Here is a 23207-nt window from a genome sequence, read left to right as displayed (position 1 = left end):
CCTACATAAAATGACATGCCGCTTTAGCTTGCGCTATACCACTCGTTGTAGCAACATACGAAAAAATATTTTAATTAGGATAAATAACAATACAGATCATAAATGATACAAGTATATCGATGAAAGGAGTATGCGTCTACACAGATAAAGGCTTTACATGCATCGCTTTGTGGCTGTATAATTTATTTGTTAACTGTCCGACCTTCAAAAGAGCCAGGTTCGGTATGGAGCTAGAGACTGGCTTGAGGGTATCCCGGGTTGAGCTATCTGATATGGTCCCGCATGGAGACAACGGGTGACGCGGGTTCCGACGACCAACGGACTCCAACGTGCCAATGAATATCATGAAGGTTTTTTTGGAGTGTTCGTCTCTCGGGACGGAGCGGCCCCGCCTCGTCTTAGTTAAGTAAATAAGGTACATTAATAAAAATGGGAAGAATAGACACTTCCATGCTGTTTAGATTCTCGGCGACAGATTTGCCTGATCGCGAGCTGTATTAGCTATTAGGGCTCATATATTTAAAAAATCGCGTGTTATTAAGATTGAAAAGTACGATTACGATTATAAAGAAAACATACAAATTCTTCCTATCATCAAAAGATCAGCTGGCTTATGTATAGTTTACGTATTTATTTAAAGTATATATTTAAGTTTTACAAATATGTATCGTACCTTTGTATATTTTGTATTCTATATAACGACAATCAGTACAATAATATATTCAGTTGCTTTGTATCTATTTTTTAAAGATATTTACCTCGATGTCTACAGTCATAGCTCAATGCTTTACGTGTTATGCTGTGTCGCTCACTTGAAAAACAACAGGTGAGTCCTACATTTCTATTATTTTTTGTTTTGTATTATTAAATAGTAGAAGTTGAAAATAATTCGCTCACTTTGATCAGAAGTAATATATTGTTGTAATAAAATAATAACTTGTACATTGTACTTTTGGATGGTATTTGCCGCGTTTTTAAAAAAATAATACAGATCCTTACAATAGAAATTATTAATAAATCTATAACCATACATTGAGATGTATTTTTTTTAATATTGTCTATATTGCTCATCTTGCGGTAATGAAGTAGGATGTAAGCGGTATAATTTTTATTGACTAATTGAGAAATATCCCGTTTTTTAGATATGTTTCAAAATCCTGAGTCAATCAAAATGTTCTCATATGGTCTAATAGCAGCCATGACGTTTCTATGTTTGTCCATTTGGTTCAGTTGGAGGTACAAAAACAGAAGACTGCTATTGATGGCCACTAAAATACCAGGTCCCCCCGTGGTCCCACTGTTTGGTAATGCTTTGAAGTTCATGTGTAGATCGGAAGGTAATACTTTCTTTGCATGTATCTGGTTAATAACAATGTTGAGATAAATAGTCATTTTGCTGCTCACCAACACTTTATGGTACCAGCAACCCACTAAAGTATCCCCGAACCAATTTGACTTAGTGTCCTTCGTGATAAGAGCGTTCTAATTCTTAATAGGTTTCGAGTGAGCATTCTAGCAGTTGGGTATCCATGCCAGTGCTATCTAGTCTTCTAGCTGCGGTATCACTTAAAATCAAGAGATCCTTCTTCCCGTTTGCCCATCTTCTAGAAAAAAGATCGGTAATAGCATCCTTGGGGTAGTTTAAAGGAACCGTCATAACTAACCGTCTCGTGACTCATGAGAATAATTGAAGAATGAGAGATCTGTGAGGATCGTAGGGGAAGTGATTTCCGACCTTTGAGAAAAAGGCATTTCTTTATAACTATTTCTTGACATGTTTGATCATAAAACAAAATTCATACAAGAAAAACACACAAAGCAATCGAGGTTTGCAACTGGTGGTTTTATTAAGCGATGTCTTCCAGATTTAAAAGTATTTGATTTACAATAATATGGTTAATAATATGGCTTGTAATAAAAGCTAAATAGTGTTGAAAAATGTAATACAACATTACGTCATCAATGCAGAACGTACTACGTATAACAGTAGGTATAGTTAATGAAATAAATGAAAGAGCGTTTTACCAATCTAACTCTTCTATTGGTTGTATGGCTACTTTTTGCTTCATTTTCTATACACACTAATTTAATTAATTTAGTGTTAACGAGATTGATAAGCATGTTGTAGGTTCTTAGTCACAAACCTGAGACCCAAACCCTCACACCGTCGGTTAGGCCAGTAGTTCCTTCAGAATGCTAATCACTTATATTCGATGAGATCTATTGTTGTTGTGATTTGTCGCACTAAACCTCGAGAATGGCTGGACTGATTAAGCTTATGTTAATCTTGAAATATTTGGGGAGTTCAGAGACCATTTAAATGTTGATAGAAACATATATAATATCGCTTTCCTGGGGAACAAAGTCGTTAAGCACTTTTACGACTGTTTTAGTGTTTTCTCATTTATGAATCCCTTGTGTGACCTAGGTACTATAACTGTATTTTTTTCAGAATGATTTCAATCTATTTTATTATAATTTTTTTCTTTATTCTACGAAAATTATTTTGGGCTCTATGTTAGTAATACTCTTTAAACTAATTTTGCTTTCCCGAAACCATAAAGATAGTTTAGTGAAAAGTGTAAATCTACCAAGTAATCATAAAAGATAATTCGACAGTTTTTAAAACAAATACAGAGTGAAATAATATATTTCTGTTTTACCAACGTCATAATACTACCGCGTTAATAGATAAATTACTGTAATGTATATTAGTTATTTTTAACTCTTTACACAAAATATGTACATTATTTTGTAAAATGCTTTCATTTAATATATGTAGTTGTTAATGTAATGTACTTAGTATCCTAGTAACAATAGCATCACCTTTAATTTTTCGTGAAAAAAACAGTTTTGCTTTTATGACCTTGTTCCCCGGGGCAAGCGATATAAAAATAGAGTAAAGATAAATAATTTAATTTTCTAATACCATACAATTCGCTTTAAAATGTTAGAAGTATTTTGTTTTTTTATGGAAATAAAAGCTGTCACTTAGTTGTCAGTACAAGTTCCTGTAGAAATTTGTTTCATATAATCAGGTCCGATTTTAATATATAAAACTCTTACTGATAACTTCTTTTATAGAATATATAAAATAAAAATCAGTAAAAGTAAAAATCTACCTAATGTAATGAAAAAGGATTGACATATGTATTGGTTGTCAATTTTTTTTATGACCATTAGTTGAGCGTTCAGAAATTTATTTTGTATAAAATATTTACACATTCTATTGTTTAATATTGTAATTCGGTGATAGTAGTGTCTTTAATACGACATTAATTGAGGGAACTAAGTTCGAAATACAGCTACTTACATAATATATAAATATTCTGTTCTCATGTTTGTAATTAAACTCACCTAAACGCCTGGACCGATTTTTATGTTTATAAGTGGATTCGAGAATAATTTAGATTTACGAGTAGATGAGTTTTTTAGTATTTAATACATGAATACAGGACAACGTTTGACAGATACGATAATTTTTATATAAACTCCCGGCTTACATAAGCCTGAGCCTAAAAATAAAGAAATTATTCATGCACGAGTATCAAATACCTAGTCAATCGCCAACAACAGTCGTAATTATATGGATTAATCATCCTTCCGCTATGAGAATTATAGATTAAATATACATACTTCGTTAAGGAAAAGTCATAAAATATTATATAACTTCAATGAACACTAATGATAAGTTCCATTATCCAATGTCGCATTCAATAGACAGGACACATAGGTAAAGCGATATTTTGTTTTTATCAGTATTTTACGCAGTACAAAATCGAACATTATTGTGAATCAACAAAATTTGAAAAACCTTATTTTATTTATTTATATATTCGCGCCTTTCGCCTTTCTCGAAAGCGTAAGCACATACTATGAATCTCTTGCTCACGGTCCAGACAGACGCTCGCATCATCCGCTTTCACGACATTCACCATGCATACAATACCACCAACTCACTCGCTCATGTTTGATCCCAAGGTTTCCTGGATCTCGGGCGACCTTGTACGGGTGGATTTTTGATATTTAGGGGAGTGTAGTGTGCTCTTTTTTCAAAGGGGAATAAATTGATAGGGGAAATACAAATTTGACTCCATTTTACTCCTGGTGCTCTACAGCCGCGCAAAATGGATTTCGGTGGGTTGACCTAAGAGCCGAGAGAATCCTTTGGTGCAACTGTATAGCAGACCCTTAGGAATGGAGATTCTAATGTCGATAGTCCGAAGGTCTCTCTATCAGCAGCTCGACCCCAACAGCATTTAAAAGTATGAAACTTAGGTGGGTGGTGTTCGACCAAATCCGACCAACACGAAATCTTCTAGCGGTGACTTTTTATTTGTAATTTACTAAACGAAATCAAAACAGTTAGCCTAAATGAGAATCACATTTTTGTACACTATTTTTGGAAAATCAACAAGATAACTTCTAACGGTGAAAATCAAATTAGATTTGCAAATCCATACATTTAAGCGAATTATAATAGTAATTAACCAAAAGCGTCGAATTGTTAAACTATACAATTATCAACACTGGCAGGTACAAATAATACAAAATAGCTCAATTAATCGTAACATGTAAGTTATAAGTCAATAGATTGGGTTTTTCTTAAAACAATTTTATTCCAATTAAAGAATGATTACAATTATTCAGTTATTTATACATTTTAATATTACATCTCTAATACTTCAGCTTATAATTACCGCGTTAAACCTTTGACCCGGAAAATAATATTTTATAAGACATTATTTTATATAAACTATAATAACAATAAATTGCTGTTATTCTATCAAGATATAGACATAGTTGTGCAGTGTTAGATATTTTTTTCAAGGGGGAAATGGGTTATTGTGGGGTGGGGCGACTGCTTGAGGTGGAGGGTAAATTGGGAGATGTCTGCCCGCCACATGATCATTGGTTCAAACCTAAAAAAAGTTTCATAACCAAATCAACAAAAATAAAATTACAAGTAACACTGAAAAGTTATACAATTCCCCTATATGAATATAATAGGCTAAATTATATTTTCAAGTAGCAGAGTCTTACTGACAATAGAGTTAGGTCACAAGTGCATGCACGGGCATCTAGCGCTAAACGCTGACAACGGCTTATGGCACAGAGACAAAGGCAACAGTCACTAACAACTAGCGTAACAGAATTTTATCACATAGAAACAGATCGGTATTTAGATACGATCCTCAAATTGATTACGATCATTCAATGCATTCAAATAGGTGTTATAAATAAGTCAAATAATAATAATAATTCTGACTGATGAAGCGAATGGTACTTATGTGCTGCGCGTCTGGAAAAGTTATTCTATCTGATATTGAAGAACCACCGGAATCAATAAAAAGCGTTTAATCATATAATCATACATTGTTTACGCATTTTTTGAATAATGTACGTAGATTTCATATGACTTCGTTTGGGGCAAAATAAATTCGAGAGGGAAATTTTATTCCCACCTTGAATTTTGATGGACAGGTTATTGCTTTATTTAGGATGTACAAGTAGGTTTTTATTTCGGAAAATCGCACAGTCTCCATGGGGTAGCATAGTAAAATGGTCGATTGGTAGCTACTAAAAAGGTAGGTAAAAAAATCATATTAAGGCGAAGCGAAGTTCGCGGGGGCAGCTAGTCTAAAATAAACTAAAATATATATACAGTGAAACATCGACATCGAAGGGACTACTCATATATGGTCGTAAAAACCGATGAAGTTGTCATTAAGTACCTAATACAGTAGATTTCAGCCGGGACCTTTGATTTTGGTCAATATAACCGGTATGTTGTTCTAAACGATGTCGTCGTAAACGGTTTTTACTGTAACAAGAATTCATGTGTACCTATATGTGCTATTGAAATTCTAAATGACTTGTCCCCTTTGTTTACAGATTTAACTACAATCATTAAAGACATCATACAAGAGTACGGAGATGTTTTGAGATTTTGGTTAGGTCCAGATTTAAATATAGTAGTCAGTAACCCAGATGATGTGAAGGTACATTATACATTATTTTTCACAAGCTGTAAAATATTAAAATATGAATATATTAATATATTTAACTTAAATAGTATATTAGCGTAGATATACATATAAGTTTAGGCAACCACACAAGTTTTATATTATTTTTAAATGTATGTTTTTGACTTGCGAACACTTTAACTTACATTATTTTAAACTGAAACTCAAAATAACTTTATTTATGTAGGTAAAGATGTACACTTATGAACGTCAGAAAAGATGTTAAATTAATTGTAAATTTACATTTACTACCAGTTCGCAAGTCAAGGGCGTAGATCGGGCAAGAAGAACTGGCAAGAAACACTTTTTAATCGCTAAGTTTTGAGTCATACAAATTGTTTTAACCGGAGCAAATCAATACCAAGGATTAGGATCATTTAAATATTCGTCAAATTTATAAAAAGCTTTACTGATTAATTTAGTTTTGATGAGAGCTTTGAATTTATTCAGTGATAATTCTCTAATTTCGCTTGGGATTTTGTTGTAAAAATGAATACAATTTCCATATAAGGAGTGGTTTATCTTCTGGAGCCTGATTGGTCGTACGCTTAGATTAGTTCTCTTTCGAATATTATACTGGTGAAAGTCATAATTTGTTTTCAAATTGCTTATGTTTTTTTACTTCAGACGCTACTAACAAGCGCCAAGACTAGCATGAAAGGTCCTCAGTACAAATATATGGCAGATATTTTAGGAGGTGGAATACTTAGTGGATCAGGTAAATCAAAAATTACAGTAGAAATCCTTTATCCCACATGCTACAGGACATAAGACTACTTTGAAATCTTTGAATCTAGAAAATTGTCAGGACTTACTGTTTTGTTTACTCAATACCAATGATAAACGTAGAAAAAAAATACTATTTTTTTTAAACACAATACGATCAAATATAAATACACATTGCTTTATTTTATATTCCGTAAAAACTTATATTTTAGGTAGCGTTTGGCGAAAACATCGAAAAATTGTAACACCAAACTACGCAAAACGTTCCGTCGACTGCTACTCGAGTATTTTCAATAAGGAAACTGATTATTTGATTGATAATCTACAGAAAGTACCGGAAACAAAGGAGATTAACATCTACAAGTACATCATACAATGTACTACAATGGCTGTATGCCGTACGTATTATATGTATCATGATTTGCACATCACGAGTCACTGGGCCAAAGGCCAGATTTTAATGCATTTGTATCGTTTTAACTGTATAATCAGGCCGTTATATAATAGAGCATTTAAGTGCGATAGAAATATAAAAATATGTATTCCTTTTTTAATGCAACCGACTCACAAATGCACTAAAAAGTATAAAATAAAATTATTACTGTATTCTATTGATTTGTTTAGATTACAGAGAAAAATAAATGTTTTAAAGATACTATTTAATAAATAATCACGATAAATTAAATGTCTATGTTTTTGGCAAATGTTACCGAATGGCAAAACGTGTCGCTTAAGGACTATTACAAGTTGTGGCGTTAGCAAAATCTTGACAACCATCAGTCAGCGAAAACGATCTATCGTCATTATAATATAAATTATGCCAGAAATTTCGCATTAAAAACATTTTAATGTTCGGTTTAAAGATACTTTAATGTTTCAGAGACCATAATGGGTTTGACTAGAGACGAGTCATTAGGAATACCACATCTACAGGAAATAACTGAAATAAGTCCAAAGTAATTATTTTTAGAGCAATTTTCATGTTAAATTTTACAATAAATACTGCCGTGGCAGTTGATCGTTCAAACGTATTCTAATGAATTTGATTTGATTTCCACGAACCAATTTTTTGGTATTAAACCGAAATTTAACAAAAAAATAAACTTGAAAAAAGGGAGGATACTTGTTGCGACACCTAAATTTTATGCCTAGAACCACTGCCATGACGTCTTACCCTGCAAAACGTGCTAACAAAGTTATTCCGGCTGTTATGGATATATATAACTTATCCGCCGAAACCGCTTTAGGTCGGAAAAAGAGCACCATCCTTCCTCCACATACTATAAACTGAAATCCGTTAATAATGATTAGCACTACACTGTTTAAAATTAATCACTGTCTCTTTTCATATCATGAACACAATTTATTTCAAATAAATTAAATTATCTATAAGGTATATTTCAAGTCTTAAATTCAAAGCCAATTCTTATTGTAATTACTGCTTTTTTTTAGATTATACGAAATAATATTCGATAGAATGACAAAATGGTATTTACAAATCGATCCCGTATTTTGGATAACAGAGTCTTATAAAACCCAAAGACATTTTCTAGAATTAATGCCTAATTTTGCGAAATATATAATCGATGTCAGAAAAACGAAATTAAGTGGAATGAAAAATTACTCGTGGGAAAGCCCAGATGAAAATAAGGAGGAGACATCTCACTTGAGTGTTGTGGATAGATTTTTACTATCTGAACAACTGACCACTGAAGAGTTAACACAGGAAATATTTACTTTATTCACTTCTGTATGTATAATGTTATTAAAATAAATCAATGGCGCTACAACCTTTATAGGTCTGGGCCATTTCTGTATCTGTTTCATGATCATTTGTTAATCTAACAGGCAAGTAGGTGATCAGCCTTCTGTGCCTGACGCACGCCGTCGACTTTTTGGGTCTAAGGCAAGCCGTTTTCTTCACGATGTTTTCCTTCATCGTTCAAGCTAATGTTAAATGCGCACATAGAATGAAAATCTACGACCTCACGGATGAGAGTCGTACGCTGAAGCTACTAGGCCAACACTTCTCCTATGTATAATGTTATTAGTCGTATAAATTATAAAATGAATGGACAAATTATTTGTACATCGCATCTATAATCTTTTAACAAAGTATATGGAGTTTCTATGTAACCTCACATGATTTATAACGTTAATATTCCCAAAACGGCGTACTTAGCAAGCCAAGACTTTGGTTAATTTGTATTGTTGTCTATATAATGCATCGTTGACTTCTTGCTGTGATATCGACTGTATACAATGCCAGGAAAGGCGCAGTCGTGTCTTTTACTTTTAATAATGTTTAAATTAAGCTAACTAACTGTAGTGCGATTCGATGGTACCTACTACACACCATTTTTGTCGTACATTGTGTTTTGTTGTATTTATATTTTATGAGTTTGCAGAGTCAGGAGGCTTCGGGAAAAATTTGCTCTTATTTATTACTTATGATGGCATTCAATCCACACCATCAGGTACTAATTTAGTTTAAAATATATCTTTGTGTTTACTATAAATTATTTGCAACTGACTGACACTATGCTCGATTTTTAACATGGGCAGGCGTCGAATCTTTATATTGGAGATATTATACATAAAGGAAGCCTTTCCTCAAACTGACCGCACGGATATTTATAAAGAATGAGATGTTAGAAATATAAATATGTTTAAGTAGTAAATGAAATTATTATACGTACTGAAAGGAACATTTGAGTTCTATTTCATCTATTGTAAAGTTCATCAAAGTTACTCCAAAATACATAATCAATTAATATTTAAAACTTTTAAAACAGCAGATAAATTTATTAAAAAAAATTTAATTATATTTTACAAAGTTTATTTACTTTCATACAACGGATTGTCACTTTAAAATGTTAAATCATTAAGTGTTTGCAGGAAAAATTGTATTCAGAGATAGAAAAAGTTGTCGGTAACAAAGACAGACTTCTAACAGATGATGATTTTAAGAGAATGCCTTATCTGGAAATGGTGTATAAAGAAGTATTGAGGCTTTTCCCGATTGGCGCGATGATTCAAAGGACAGTTTTAGAAGATATTCAGATAAGTAAATGTTTATTTATTATTTAATTTAAATTTGGAACCCCATAAATGTTAAGTTATTTAAGGTTCTTCCCTACTACCATACTAGCTCTAATTACTAACCAAAGATTATTTAAGAATGAAAATCACTTAAATTACGTGATATGCTTTCTGGCTTTTTTTAAATATATTGATTGTAAGTTTTCGTTAGAGCTTGAAACAAAATCAATTGTCCCCACCTAAAAACGGCGCCAAACAACGTCACGCATGACGTTGGTAATATTGTCTCTGCTAAGCTCCTGGTAAATAAATCGTTTTGGCAGTAAATGAAAGAGTGACACCGCGAATTCAGACTAGAAATCATTTAAGATTGTAACCAAACGCTACGCTCTAAGCTACGCATTGTGAACTGTAATTTCACTCACTAAAGAATTACCGGATGTTATAAGGTATAAATATTTTCTACGAGTATTATTAAAAAAAGGCTTTATGTTACAGGAAGCTGTACTATTCCAGCCGGTTCATCGCTGGTAGTTCCTATATATCACATACAACGCGATGAACGTTTTTGGGAAAATCCAAATGATTTCGATCCAGATAGATTTAATGCAGAAAATACAGAGTACAGACATCTATTATCTTATATCCCATTCAGTTTGGGGCCGATGGATTGCTTGGGTGATTATTCCAAAATAATGACAATAATACATTTTTCACCGAGAAATTCAAAGTAAAATTTAGACTTGTACTGTTCTATAGCTTTATTGTTTTATCAATTTGCATTTAACTACGGATTTTTTTGTTTACTGCTTTATTTTATCTATTATTTAACATGAATCCTTTCAAATTATTTCAGTCACCGTTTATTTTTATTTTTTAGGAAGATATTTTGGAACGAAATTAATAAAGACAATAGCAGTACGAATACTTCAGAACTTTAAACTCAGTTCACGACGTTCCTATAAAGATTTGCATTTGGCAATAAAAATATCAGTGTTCTCTGTTAATGGATATCCCGTTATATTGACTCCAAGAAATATAATTTGACGAGTATAGTTCTACCGGAATCTCATGGCAAAAAGGAATATAAAAATTTGTTGTGGGCAATACTGGGGAAATTGGATTAAATGATCTTGATACTGTTTTAGTTTTATTTGTCTAGTATAGTATAAAGTATATTAGTTATTTGTATGAAAAATATTATACATCGGATTCTTAATATAGGAAAATATGACATGAAAAATAAATCAATCGTATATTACTTTATGTACTAATTTATTATATATCATTTGAATCATAAAAATAACGTAAATCTTCATTCAGAACTAGAAAACGATTCCAAGAACTCCACCTTGTTCTTCATAAAAGATAAAGAAGTGTTTAATTATAAGTCGCTTTTCCAGCATTTCAATTATATTTTTATCTTGCTTGATGAAATTGTTTTCAATTTTCTTTACATGTACACAACATTTTCGGTAATCCTCTGCACCGATTTATAGAAAGCTTCTTCTGTTAATAATTTTATGCCACTTGCTGGTCTATTTAACTTTTTATCAGCAACTTTTTGTCTCATTATCCCTGTTCGCGCTAAATCGGTGTCAGTCAAAGAAGGGTGACAATTGTCACCATTACACTATGTCACAATTAGACTTTGACACACGAACCGGAGATGGTAGGTGGTGTTCCATCGTAATGGCGCAAGATATTTAAAATTTTAACTGCACACAATAACCCAAATAATTTCTATGGCATTCCGAGTGCAATCATAAGGTGAGAGTCTTTAAACTTCATGACTTCAAAAACAATCTCCTTAAGTAAAAGATTGTATAAAATAATAATATATATTCATGTTACTCACTCAAACGATAGCTTAGTCTTTCATTATCATCATCATCAGTCTATACACGGTGGCCAAAAAGTCGTGTCTCAAATGCAACTAGGTATTAGATGGGGTCATCAGCTGCAAAAAAATGTTCTACGGGAGGTCCTTCAGCTCAACCTCCGCAGAGTAATCACTTAAAATTCGAAAAAATCTACATCTGTATCGTTTTCATAATATCCACATATCATGTTTATTAGGTGTATTGAAGTAAATATTAAGTTACCTATACGATATAAAATTTTCACAATCACGATTATCACAAAACATTTGCTCCGCGCCCTTACGTTACAGTCAACTTGAGTAGCAATTTAAATAAGTGTCGCATTCCCTTTTTTTATATTATGACAATAGTTTTGACTTTATGCCAGTTTCAAGTAAAAGGTTGGGAAACTACACGCGAGAAAAAATAAACAAAGACATCAAAAGTAAACAAAAGGATAAGCTAGTTAAAAACAAAATATATACATAAACATATTACATCTTATTTTCGCATTCCCTTACAAAGAATCCTAATGGCATCAACAAAATCTATTTCGACGTATGTACTTAAAATTTCATGGTACGTAAACTTACAAATAAAATCGGGATTTAGTTCTGAAGCTATGTAACCTTGCTGTCCATAAAACATAATCTTCTGTTAGATGCAGTACTTAGTCGACTGGGTCTTTATATAAAATTACGAAATTACTAATACTATTAGAGTGAGTGCGATAAAAAATTATTTACTATTTGATGTTCATTTTGCGTATCGGAACGCTTATTTTAATCAGAAGTTGGCAACACTGCCTCCTCTCTGCTACACGTTTATACAGTATTGACTATTGAGTATACAATATATTATATATCTGTGATTATAAACGGATTGCGGTGACCTAGATTTTGAAAAGTATTTATAACAAAAATATCATTAAAGGATCAGTTTAATGAGGTCAACATAACGATTAGAAATCGTTGTTACTATGGCTACTTTCTCTAGATTCCATAAAATTGCACTAATAAGTTTAGGTGCTGTGGGAGGAGGTTTTGCTTATTATCAATTAGGTAGTAATGAAAAGAAATTCGGTGTTCAGAACTCGTGGACAACGAACTTTACGCCTAGTGTTAAATGGGAAAAGAATTGGGACCAGTTAGTTTCTTTTAAACTATTTACTTAATTACTTTTCCCTTAAATATGAAATAAAGCAACCTCAAATATTTTCAGTCGAGAACCCGAGTCTATAGTGAAGCCGGCAAAAAATGGGAAGATCGAGGACGATAATAGATACAATGAGCAAATCGAGAAGGCTAAGAGTAAAGCTGTGAGGCATTTGTTTTTAATTCGCCATGGGCAATACAATGTTGATGGAAATACTGATAAAGACAGAATTTTAACTGAATTGGGTGAGATTCATTAAATTTTGAAAACATTTTAATATTTAATTGACTGCTAGTTTTAGTTGTAATTGATTTTACTAGAAGTACTAGAGATCTATAAAGCTATCTAAATCTGTAAAAATTGTGTGCTAAGGGAAAATATAAAATTATTATTGCATAAATACCATTCATGTGTTTAAATTCTTTTTATATATATTATTCTTTCAGGTAGGCAACAAGCAGAGCTAACTGGAAAGCGCCTTGCAGAGCTTGATATAAAATGGGATCTACTTGTTAGATCTACTATGACTCGAGCACAGGAGACTGCAAAAATTATTGGAAAATATTTACCTAGCGATATTGAAATCAAAGACTGTCAATTGATAGAGGAAGGTGCTCCTATTCCACCTGAACCTCCAGTAGGACATTGGCGACCGGAACCAAAAGTAGGTAATATCAAATAATATTAGCCTTGTTCTTAAGTAAGTCATAAAACTAACAGTGATGAAACTAAAACATGGTTTTTGTTACTAACACTGTTTATATTGTGAAATTATGTTTTGTTTAACGAAATCAGAATAATCATCATCAAATCATGAATATTATATGTATATATTAATAACTGGTACTTAGGTTAGAGATGAAATCTAATAAAAAAATTTCTTGGACAATAATAGATTCAAACTTATGGATACATTTAATATATAGTATATCATCAATGAAACAGACAAGGCCCACCCCCACTTGAAATAAGTTATAACATACATACTTCCAAACTGAAATAAAAATGGCGTATGTTTTTTAACCAGTTATTAACTATGTTGAACTGATCTTCAATGTAATTTTTATTCGTAAAAGAGTGAGTCACACCATTTATAACTTGAGAATGTACAGGTTTTAATGACATACAATTTGTTTCAATTCTTACAAAACCGTGTCATGTGAATGATTAAAGCAATATTTTAAAACAGTACTCCTTGATTGAAATCAAATAATTATTATATTACCTTATAAAACCATTTACTAAAATGTAAAAGTTGTGATAAAGCATTATTTTGTGAATTAATATATTCCCATAATATTGTTTACAGAATCATACCAACTGGAATGTTAAAGACAAGTTGTGCTTAAACTTAAAACATATATATTTATAAGCTTGTCTTTAATACTCCACTGTATAATATCATTTCCCAACTGACCAGTTTTGCATTACACCCATATAAATTCATTAAATTTCTAACCTCCTATTAATAAATATTTAAAAGTAATGTGAATTGATGTTTTTCATTTTCATTCATTCTTTTCAGTAGTATTGTATCAGTAAAGTTTACTGTATATCATACTTAAGTATTTATTGTAAATTTTCAATAAAATCTAAATATATTAATAAATTATCAGCAGAAGACATGAAAATATAAACAAGATTCCAATAATAAATCATTTTTTATTTATTTATATTTTTGAAAAGCAATACTGGCCAGTTTAATAATACAGTATGGTTTGGTATGTGTAGCAGTTCTTCCAGGATAGTGCTCGGATTGAAGCTGCCTTTAGAAGATACTTTCATCGGGCATCACCAGAACAAACACAGGATACATACACCTTGCTAGTATGCCATGCAAATGTAATACGGTTCTTTGTATGCAAGTAAGTAATTTTTGTGTGAATATTTGTGTAGAATTAAGCAAACAAATTGATACAACCAAATTTGTGTTGAATGTATGAGTTTTTGTTACTGTAACTCCATTTGGGCCGAATACTGAGTTACTTACAACAATTACTAAATGTTAATTACATTAAATTCTGCTAAGAAAGCATCACAACTTAATAGACTGTTAATTCTTAAGGCTACTCCTCCTAGAAAGACTGCTTCCCACATAGTATACCCAAGTAGAACTTACAGTCCCAGTCTCCCAAACACTTTAGCATTATATACAGCCATTACAAAATCATATTCAGTTACTAGTAAAAAATTGGATAAAGCCTTTCAGAAAAAGATCTTAAGCTGATCTTAATTTGATCTTAGTCTTATAAAGCTATCTTTAAATTTATAAGATTCCCAACTCATTCCAGGCATGACATATGCAATTTTTTACAATGCATAAGCTCAGCGCTATTGGTGAATTAGAGCCGGTTCCCATATTTAATTAAATAAAGTAAATAAATTAAAAAAAATATTTACATGCCCTATGCAACTACTATAGGTTCAGGCGGCTTGCTTCTTTGACACTTTGACAATTAACTTTAATATATTTATTATATAAGAATTCAAATAGTACCTAACAAAAATTTTCTTTCAGGGCATTGCAATTCCCACCTGAAGGCTGGCTTAGAATTTCGCTAAGCCATGCATCAATAACGTGGGTCTCCATACTTCCGAATGGCAATGTGGTGCTAAGATCACTCAGTGATACGGGACATATGGAGCCTAAATACATCACCAGTCGGTAAATGAGTTGCTATATAGGTTTTATTTTTACAGGTTTTGTAGCTTAGTTACAGCAAATGTAAGAGTTCATCCAAAAATACTTATTTTTATAATAAGAAAAGAAATGGCAAGCATGATCTTGTCGCCGCCTTAAGGCACAATTTTAGTGTTTAATCTATGAGAAGTTATCACACAATACACGACAATAGAACTATTTCTTAAGGATTATGATTGTGCGTTTTGTTGCAATAATGGTAACATCAGTTTTGGAAGCAATAAGCCACTCGCCATTTCTTGACTTATTATGATTTCTATGTTTGATACATTTCGATTTGGTTTAACAAATAGCTCTAAAAAAATTTATCTGATCAATTTTAAATAAGGTTGTGAGTAGTCATTTCACGTGTACTTCAACAGGAATTGTGAATGTTATTCAAGTATCAAGATTAGTCCAAAACGTAAAACTTAAATGAAGTGAATCTGTTGGTATAGACTATGAGTGTGTAAACTTAAATATGTACTAGTGTAACTTGTTTCCTGTTTTTTGAAACGCTTCTTACTGAATTTGTAAAGTTGTCCGAGGGTGTCAAAATTTCGGAAATGCCAAGTTGTCAGATATCCATAGCCTGTTTATGACAGTGCTGGTAGGGCTTTATCATTACTGTCTAGCAACTTGGAAAGCTTGACAACTAATAAGGACTATATAATCATATAATTTTTCAATTTTCAATAATTCAATAGTAGCCATGGTCGATAGAACGTCAATATGTTAATATGCGAGTAGTATTCAACCAAATGGAAAAAAACTTATAATCATGAGAAGAGATACTAGGGTTGTGTATGTTCTGAAATTAGTTCATGTATGTAAAGCTATATTTCAAATGTGCCTCACGTTAGTAATTTGTTTGAATAATCACTGCCACCATATGTTAACTATAATAAAAGCTATGTATTAGCATTATAAACCCGAAATACCTCAAACTACTTAAAAGTGTACCTATATTTTTATTTATAAGTGTAAAATATATGGTTTGATATTAAACTGGTTTATGTGATTTTTCGTTTTATTGTACAATATTATTCTAATTCGACCATTATACAAGTATGCAAACTACTACAGCAAAGTAAACACTCATTTTGCATTCCCGTAACGTATTGGTAAGTAAATTTTTACATGTTTTTCATACTGATTTTTCATTGTTGGCAAGAAAGCGATTAACCTTTATCCACCAGATACCTAAATAATTAATTTCAACCTAGGACTATTCACATTAATAAAAATTGGATTAGCACTTTGTTGACAGACGTTGATTATTTAATTAAAGGAATGATAGGTACATGATATCCCTCATCATGCTTATCGTCATCGCATAATCAATTGTTAATGCTCGAAGGTGTGGATTAAACTGCACGACCTCAGGGTTCAGTCACTAAACTAATTAATCTTTCTATTTTAACCAACTAAGACATGACAACAAAAATAAAACACATCCATAAATTGGTCGAAAGTTTATTCACAAACATAACTGACGTATTGTAAAAGTTATTTTTTATTTTATTTAAGATGTTAGTTTTGTAATAGTAATAATAATTTATCATTATTATTAACTATTATAATAGTTAAAGTAAATTTTTACTTGTTAATTTAGTAATGCTCTTTAACCTTAGTGTTCGTTACTAGTATTGCCTAGAAGCGATTACTTGTTAGAGCAATAATTGTTATAACTAATTTACTTTTAGTTGTTCCGCCTATAGAGTATCATAAAATTAATAGTAAGATGACAACTTTTACAAAACGTCTAAAGCATTTAGTAGGTAAAGAAATCCATGATATTTTCTCTTATATACTAATATGCATTCGTTGTTAAAATTGAATATATTTTAAATTGTATTATGAATAGAATAGATATAATACTAAGCAGGTCTTAAATATAATATATTCTATACATTTAAATTCTCTTTCATTTTGATATGAGAATAATTATAATATATTTAAAGATTAGTTGTGTTCACAACCGACTCACAACTTGATAATATAGTGGTAGTTATACGATCTGAATAATATAGAAAAGCACAATCCACATATCATGATTATGAATGAATTATAGCAATACAATAAGATGTCTGTTTACATATGCCAATGACTTTATTTAATAATTGTCATGTGTTGATACTAATTAGATTCGAGATAGCAACGCATGCCTACGACAAGATTTCCTAACAACCCATTGATTTAAAAGCAATTCAATGAAATATGTTTTTTTTTAGTATTTAAAAAGTTTAACTTTTTACAGAGTGAAATTCATATACCTAGTAGACGTATACAGTGTAAACTCTATATAACGACTCTGTAGGTACTGTGCATTTTGAGTTGTCGTTAAATGGACAGAAGAAAAATCAGAATTGAAAAAAGAAAGTTTATTTCAAATGAGTGTTAGTAATGTACATAAAAAATAATCTTATTTGAATGCTATTGCGTGTAGTCTGATATTTTTTGAATTTGTTGAAATAGAAAGTCGTCGTCGCTATTAAACATTAAAATCCGGTTCTGATTCCACCTCATCACAGGGCAGTTGTCAGCAAGAAGTAAATTTTTTTCTTCCCTTTATAACTGCATCCCACTTTCGTACTTCTTCAAAAAGATAACTGGTCATCCAAGATTTATTAAAACGGCGCGGATTTTTCGATTTGTCTATTACCATTAGCTTTCTCTTTTCTGTGCCATCCATATTAGCAGCCACATGTCGCCCACTTATTTTACCATAGTTGTTATGATGACATTGCTTGAATTTTCCTATCCATCCTTCAGATGCTTTGAAAGAAGTTAAACCAAGTTGTTCAGCAACATTCTCTGCCTTAGATTTTACGAGTGGCCCCGAGATAGGCATATTATTTTGGCGCTGTCGTTTTTTATGAAGAAAGTTCGTATGCATGATGACATTGGTGAGCAGACTAGAATAAAGCGACAAAAAAACGTACACAGCTGCGCAGTTTTTACCGATTTTAGCAACTTAAAAGGTATAGGTATACTTTATTACTCAATTGTTGTCGTTATTGAGAGTGGGTGTAATGCTATGTGTATGGAAGACAGACTATACCAACAAAGCCAATTGATTACGTCATTAAATTGAGGAGCGATACATGGAGTTTACACTGTATTTAAAATTGCGCTATAAGAGTTTAAAATTACACCAAAGGCCTGGATACAGATATGAAAGTTTAAGAAGCGAGAACTGATCTCGGTGATGGCACATCACTGGTTTCCAATATATCTTCATCCTCTTCATCATCACATGCGTCTTCTGGCTCACCAAGAGCTCTTACAAATTCTGTAATTTTTTAAAGCTGATATATATAGCTTTAAAAAATTTTGTTACAAAAAAGTATTTAAAAGTAAACTAGCCGTGGCGTGCAAAAATAATATTCCAGTAGTTTAAAATTGATTGAAATTGCGTTTAAATAAACAAACAAAGAAATCTTTTTCATATAGATTTATTTGTGAAGTTGGCCCCTGTATATTTAATATTATAGTTTCAATATTGATAATGATCCCAATGCTTTTGTGTTCGTTGATGACTTTGAAAAGCGCTATAAAATAATTCAATTTAGGGATCTGAATCGCAATTCGGAGTTACAGCTGATGTTAATGTAACAAGGTTCGAGAAACAAGCATAGTACAAGTATCGACTAAATGTCGTTTCTGGTGACATTTCATGCCTACCTTGGCAGTTGAGATTTTATTAAAAAGTTTAGTAATTAAGATTCAGAAACTCATGCACAAAAAGAATAACATAAAAGCGCCACTTACGAACCATCAGCATTTATAAATAGTCATACTATGTAGTTTGAATTAATGTTAATAAACTTTTGAATACCTTCATCAAAAAAGTGCACCTTGTGACTTACCCAAGAAATCTATCCGGCCGTCGCCATCAGAATCAACTTCCTTAATCATATCTTCGACTGAAAATAAATAAAAGATCTAATAGAAGAAATCACACGAAATAAAAATTTAAAGATTTAATTTTTAATATTTAGAAAACGAATAGTGTTGAGACAAATACTCACTCTCCTCCTCAGACAAATCTTCACCTAAACATTGCAAAACGGCTCTCAAATCTGAAGCGCATATGTACCCTCTATTATGCTTATCGAAGACTCTGAATGCATCTCTTAGTTCCCTCTCTTCTTGTTCGGCAGAACTCGTGTTTCCACCAGTACCAGACATGGATTTTGATAGAATGTTGACAAATTCTTCAAAACTTACATTGCCGTCGCCTATAACCGAATACGTATTTATTTTCGTTTTAAAATTAATTTATTCTGAGTAGTGGACTAGGGTTCGTCAATAATATTAAGAACTTCTTTAGGAAGAAAATATGCCCAGTTTGTGTGTCTAGTGTTACATATAGGTACTGAGCATTATTGGCTTTGTGGTTTTAGCGTGCGACCTTCATCCCTGGGTCTGTAGGTTCGATGCCCGTCTGTGCACCAAAAGACTTTCTGTCTATGTGCGCATTTAACTCTCGCTCGTATGGTGAAGAAAACATCCTGAGGAAACCGGCTTGCCTTAGACCCAAAATTCGACCGTGTGTGTCAAGTACAGAAGACGGATCTCCTACTTGCCTACTTGTCTATAGGCATATAATTATATAATATGAAAGCAATTTTTTCCATATTCGACGATTTAAACGTTGTTGTTATGTTTTTACTCTAAATACATAGAAAAGGCGCTTGAGTATTAAAAATGATTGTTCTCTAATCTATACCAAAAATCAATTAGAGCTCTAGAGTTTATATTTAATAGCATAATGAGAATAAGGTATAGAACATACCGTCACTATCCACCTCCTGCAGCATATCCTGCAACTCCTCAACTCGTGCAAATTGTCCAAGGCTACGCATCACCCGTCCTAACTCCTCTTTGGTAATCGTCCCGTCGCCATCTTTGTCAAAAAGGCGAAAGGCCTCGCGGAATTCTAAATAGGTACAAAAGGGTTATTTGTATATTATAAAAAACAATGATCACTATGAATATGAGGGCATTTTCAAGATTTAAAAGTGCTTTGACGCAAACGTAAAAAATAGGATTTTCTATGGTCAATTCTAGTATATGATCTTCTTTTGTTAACACAACAATGATTGATGTTTAGAATATCGCAACTAACAGAGCGGCTGAACAAGCCGCTTATTTTAATAATAATAAAAACAGTATACTTATTATATTATTGTAGATTATTAATACTATTAAATAGGATTGTAGGTACTTCTAACCTTTCATTTGCGTGCGAGTGATACCAGTTGTCTCATCAATGATTGATGCTTTTCTATCAAGTGCAGTGTTTGCAGCTGGCTTTAGAAAACTCACTTGCCTCTGCGAAGGCGGCGAGATTGATCGCATTGATGTTTGACTGCAAATTATATTTTTGAGAGTTAATAATTACAATACAATGAGCAAACATTACAAAACTGTGTAGGGATGCCTATGAGTAGATACACAAGAAAATCAAAAATGTGTGCGTGCATTAGTGTAAACACGTAAGAAATGAAACTTCTTTATGACCTTATTTTTCGAAAAATGATCTACTATATGCAACTTTACAGTAATAGGTTAAATAAAGTTAAATAAGATAATAAGTCGTATTGGCTCTTGATAAACAATATATTTAAACGAAAATACATCAAAGGTCAAACTTGGTTAATTAATTATAACAGTTTTTTAAATTATACAGTTCACGTTTTGCGTACTTTTCCGCCTCGAGTAGACTCAACACGTTCGATACCACCCGAAAAAGTTAAATATAAATACAACAACATAATAATATAGCCTTTAATTCAGATACATTTACATTTAAACACATTTCCATTTCAATCCTCTACTAATGTATACGTGTGCCCTTTTTGACAAATTCCTCCTCCAAATCCCGCTTTTCCTGTCTACACTGTGCCACTCTCTGCCATGTTCCACCTGCTATTTTTTTAATGTGGTCTATCCACCTTCTAAGTTGCCTTATTTTCTATTGCTGTACCTTGGGCACCAGTTTAGTAGTTTTTAGCTCTACTTTTCTGTTCAGATTAACTACTCAGTATATATTCTGAGCAGAATAAATACAACATCAATGTAACAAATGCAAAATGTTTAATTGAGAGGTTCAAGATACTAGATACATTTACGTTGTGTATGGTTAAACACATTGGGCACTATAGTTATACATACCTTTCCGAAGGGCTAACAGCAAGGTTGACCGTAGGTGGTCTGCGATTGTCATCTGGCGGTCCTGGTTCAGTATTGGTTGTTTGTCGAGTCTAGTTTATTAAAAGTTAATCATAAAATGTTTACATTTTACTATTTGATCCATCCAAAATATATTTATTTTGTGAAATATCAGCAATAGGCCTTGACCTTAATTCCAATTTATAAAAAGATTGTAGCACTAAACATATACAGAATTATTTTAACATTGTTTTCTAGTTTTAAATGTCTGGTTAATTGTAATAAGAATTAGCTGATGAAATACCTACTAAGCCTTCCCTGTCATATGTGTTTGGGAATTTCTGCCTCAATATTTATACGTGGCGCTATAAATGAAGCTATAATATTTACCATTATGCCTTTTAGCTGATTCACCAAAGGCGAATCAGCGAAGAAATTGTTCACTGCGGAGAATATGTTTGCACTCTTAGTCGACGTTTCACGGCAGGCGCTCGGTCGCCCGCCAAATGATCCTTTTAGAAACCGGAAACGATGAAATAAGGACATTGTTTCTTCAAATATTCGATTTTTAAAATAAAATAAGAAACATTATGCAGTATTTAAACCTGGAAGGTTGTACATCAAATGTTTTGGAAGATTTAGGTTTATGTTGTACGAATACGTTCATAATAATATACATTTATTTTTGAAGTCTTATTTAAAACTAAAATTATTCCGAATTAATTAAATCACTATATAAATAGAAAGCAGTAATAAAGCTTTAACGACTTAATCTCCGAGTAGGTTAAGACTTCGATAGTAAGAAATTATGGATGAATGTTAAATATTTTCAACAAGACTTATAAACCTTAAACTAACTTAATTGTTAAGATAGAAACAAAGAGGATCTCTAAAGACCATTTCAACAATTCGTTCATTTCTTAAGCTCTTATATGTATGTATCTATAAAGCGAAATGGTTCCTAAGAATTTACCATGGAACAACTAATGTATGTACTTATATTAGATGCGCTCCGATAGATATCATTCATATAAAATTATAACATATGGCTAATTACCAATAATGAAATCCTTTAGCGTTGAACGTGAAACTTAGATATATTCAGATTAGGTAGATATATACAACACAATGTTAAATTCTCTCATTACTTTAAATTATTTTTTGATTTGCAGTCCATCTACTATTGAAAAAAACGTAATTCGTTTCTTAGACTAACATGAGGTATCTGTGCTAACAAAAAACAATAGTAAATACAAATTTCTATTTGAATCATACCTGTTGGTGTATTTGTATCTTGTGGCATTCGCCTACCAAGGCACAGCGCATTCATGAGGCACCTCTCAAGAACTAAATGGATGCTGGTCCCAGAGATGTAACCCCAGATTTTGATTTTCTACCGCGCATGCGTACAACCATCGACTTTAGGTTGGAAAGTAACTATTCTTCATTACTAATAAATACAAATAGATACACTCCTTCATTCTTCATCTGTTTTGTCGTTGACTAAACATTTCCAGTAACATTGCAGTAGGTTAG

General features: G+C 32.0%; 3 protein-coding genes across 5 annotated transcripts; 2 read left to right on the top strand and 1 right to left on the bottom strand.

The window, feature by feature from the left end:
• Positions 1-747: 747 nt before the first annotated feature.
• On the top strand, positions 748-10934 carry LOC123713530 (cytochrome P450 4C1-like). The gene is made up of 11 exons (XM_045667241.1): positions 748-826; positions 1143-1337; positions 5896-6002; positions 6654-6744; positions 6965-7150; positions 7633-7708; positions 8205-8502; positions 9161-9229; positions 9651-9819; positions 10293-10472; positions 10675-10934. The coding sequence occupies exons 2-11, from the start codon at positions 1145-1147 to the stop codon at positions 10839-10841; spliced, it is 1536 nt and encodes a 511-aa protein (XP_045523197.1). The 5' UTR covers positions 748-826; positions 1143-1144; the 3' UTR covers positions 10842-10934.
• Positions 10935-12464: 1530 nt separating this feature from the next.
• LOC123713529 (serine/threonine-protein phosphatase Pgam5, mitochondrial) lies at positions 12465-16512 on the top strand. Of its 3 annotated transcripts, none has more exons than XM_045667240.1 (5): positions 12465-12802; positions 12878-13056; positions 13258-13475; positions 14555-14676; positions 15330-16512. In XM_045667240.1, the coding sequence occupies exons 1-5, from the start codon at positions 12636-12638 to the stop codon at positions 15478-15480; spliced, it is 837 nt and encodes a 278-aa protein (XP_045523196.1). In that variant the 5' UTR covers positions 12465-12635; the 3' UTR covers positions 15481-16512. The 3 variants fall into 3 exon arrangements, with proteins under 3 accessions (XP_045523196.1, XP_045523195.1, XP_045523193.1); XM_045667239.1 differs by having other exon boundaries at positions 14546-14676; XM_045667237.1 differs by having other exon boundaries at positions 14543-14676.
• Positions 16513-17051: 539 nt separating this feature from the next.
• LOC123713770 (calmodulin-like) lies at positions 17052-23153 on the bottom strand. The gene is made up of 8 exons (XM_045667610.1): positions 22947-23153; positions 22062-22183; positions 21675-21763; positions 20732-20868; positions 20293-20436; positions 19526-19735; positions 19364-19420; positions 17052-18786 (listed from the first exon to the last, which is right to left on the bottom strand). Exons 1-8 carry the CDS (start codon positions 22999-23001, stop codon positions 18677-18679), a joined length of 924 nt encoding a protein of 307 aa, XP_045523566.1. The 5' UTR covers positions 23002-23153; the 3' UTR covers positions 17052-18676.
• Between the last annotated feature and the right edge of the window lie 54 nt (positions 23154-23207).

This window comes from Pieris brassicae, chromosome 8 (assembly GCF_905147105.1).
Source record: "Pieris brassicae chromosome 8, ilPieBrab1.1, whole genome shotgun sequence".
Lineage (NCBI taxonomy): Eukaryota > Metazoa > Arthropoda > Insecta > Lepidoptera > Pieridae > Pieris > Pieris brassicae.
Note: the sequence above shows the minus strand (reverse complement) of the source record. Positions and strands in the feature narration are given on the sequence as shown.

Coding starts and splice junctions, on each gene's coding strand:
- LOC123713530 (XM_045667241.1), top strand. CDS start 1,145: ATGTTTCAAAATCCTGAGTCAATCAAAATGTTCTCATATGGTCTAATA. Junction 7,151..7,632: donor TACTACAATGGCTGTATGCC/GTACGTATTATA, acceptor TTAATGTTTCAG/AGACCATAATGGGTTTGACT. Junction 8,503..9,160: donor TATTTACTTTATTCACTTCT/GTATGTATAATG, acceptor ATGAGTTTGCAG/AGTCAGGAGGCTTCGGGAAA.
- LOC123713529 (XM_045667237.1), top strand. CDS start 12,636: ATGGCTACTTTCTCTAGATTCCATAAAATTGCACTAATAAGTTTAGGT. Junction 13,057..13,257: donor CAGAATTTTAACTGAATTGG/GTGAGATTCATT, acceptor TTATTCTTTCAG/GTAGGCAACAAGCAGAGCTA. Junction 13,476..14,542: donor ATTGGCGACCGGAACCAAAA/GTAGGTAATATC, acceptor TGGTATGTGTAG/CAGTTCTTCCAGGATAGTGC.
- LOC123713770 (XM_045667610.1), bottom strand. CDS start 23,001: ATGAATGCGCTGTGCCTTGGTAGGCGAATGCCACAAGATACAAATACA. Junction 22,184..22,946: donor AGATACAAATACACCAACAG/GTATGATTCAAA, acceptor GGTTTCTAAAAG/GATCATTTGGCGGGCGACCG. Junction 20,437..20,731: donor CACTCGCACGCAAATGAAAG/GTTAGAAGTACC, acceptor GTACCTATTTAG/AATTCCGCGAGGCCTTTCGC.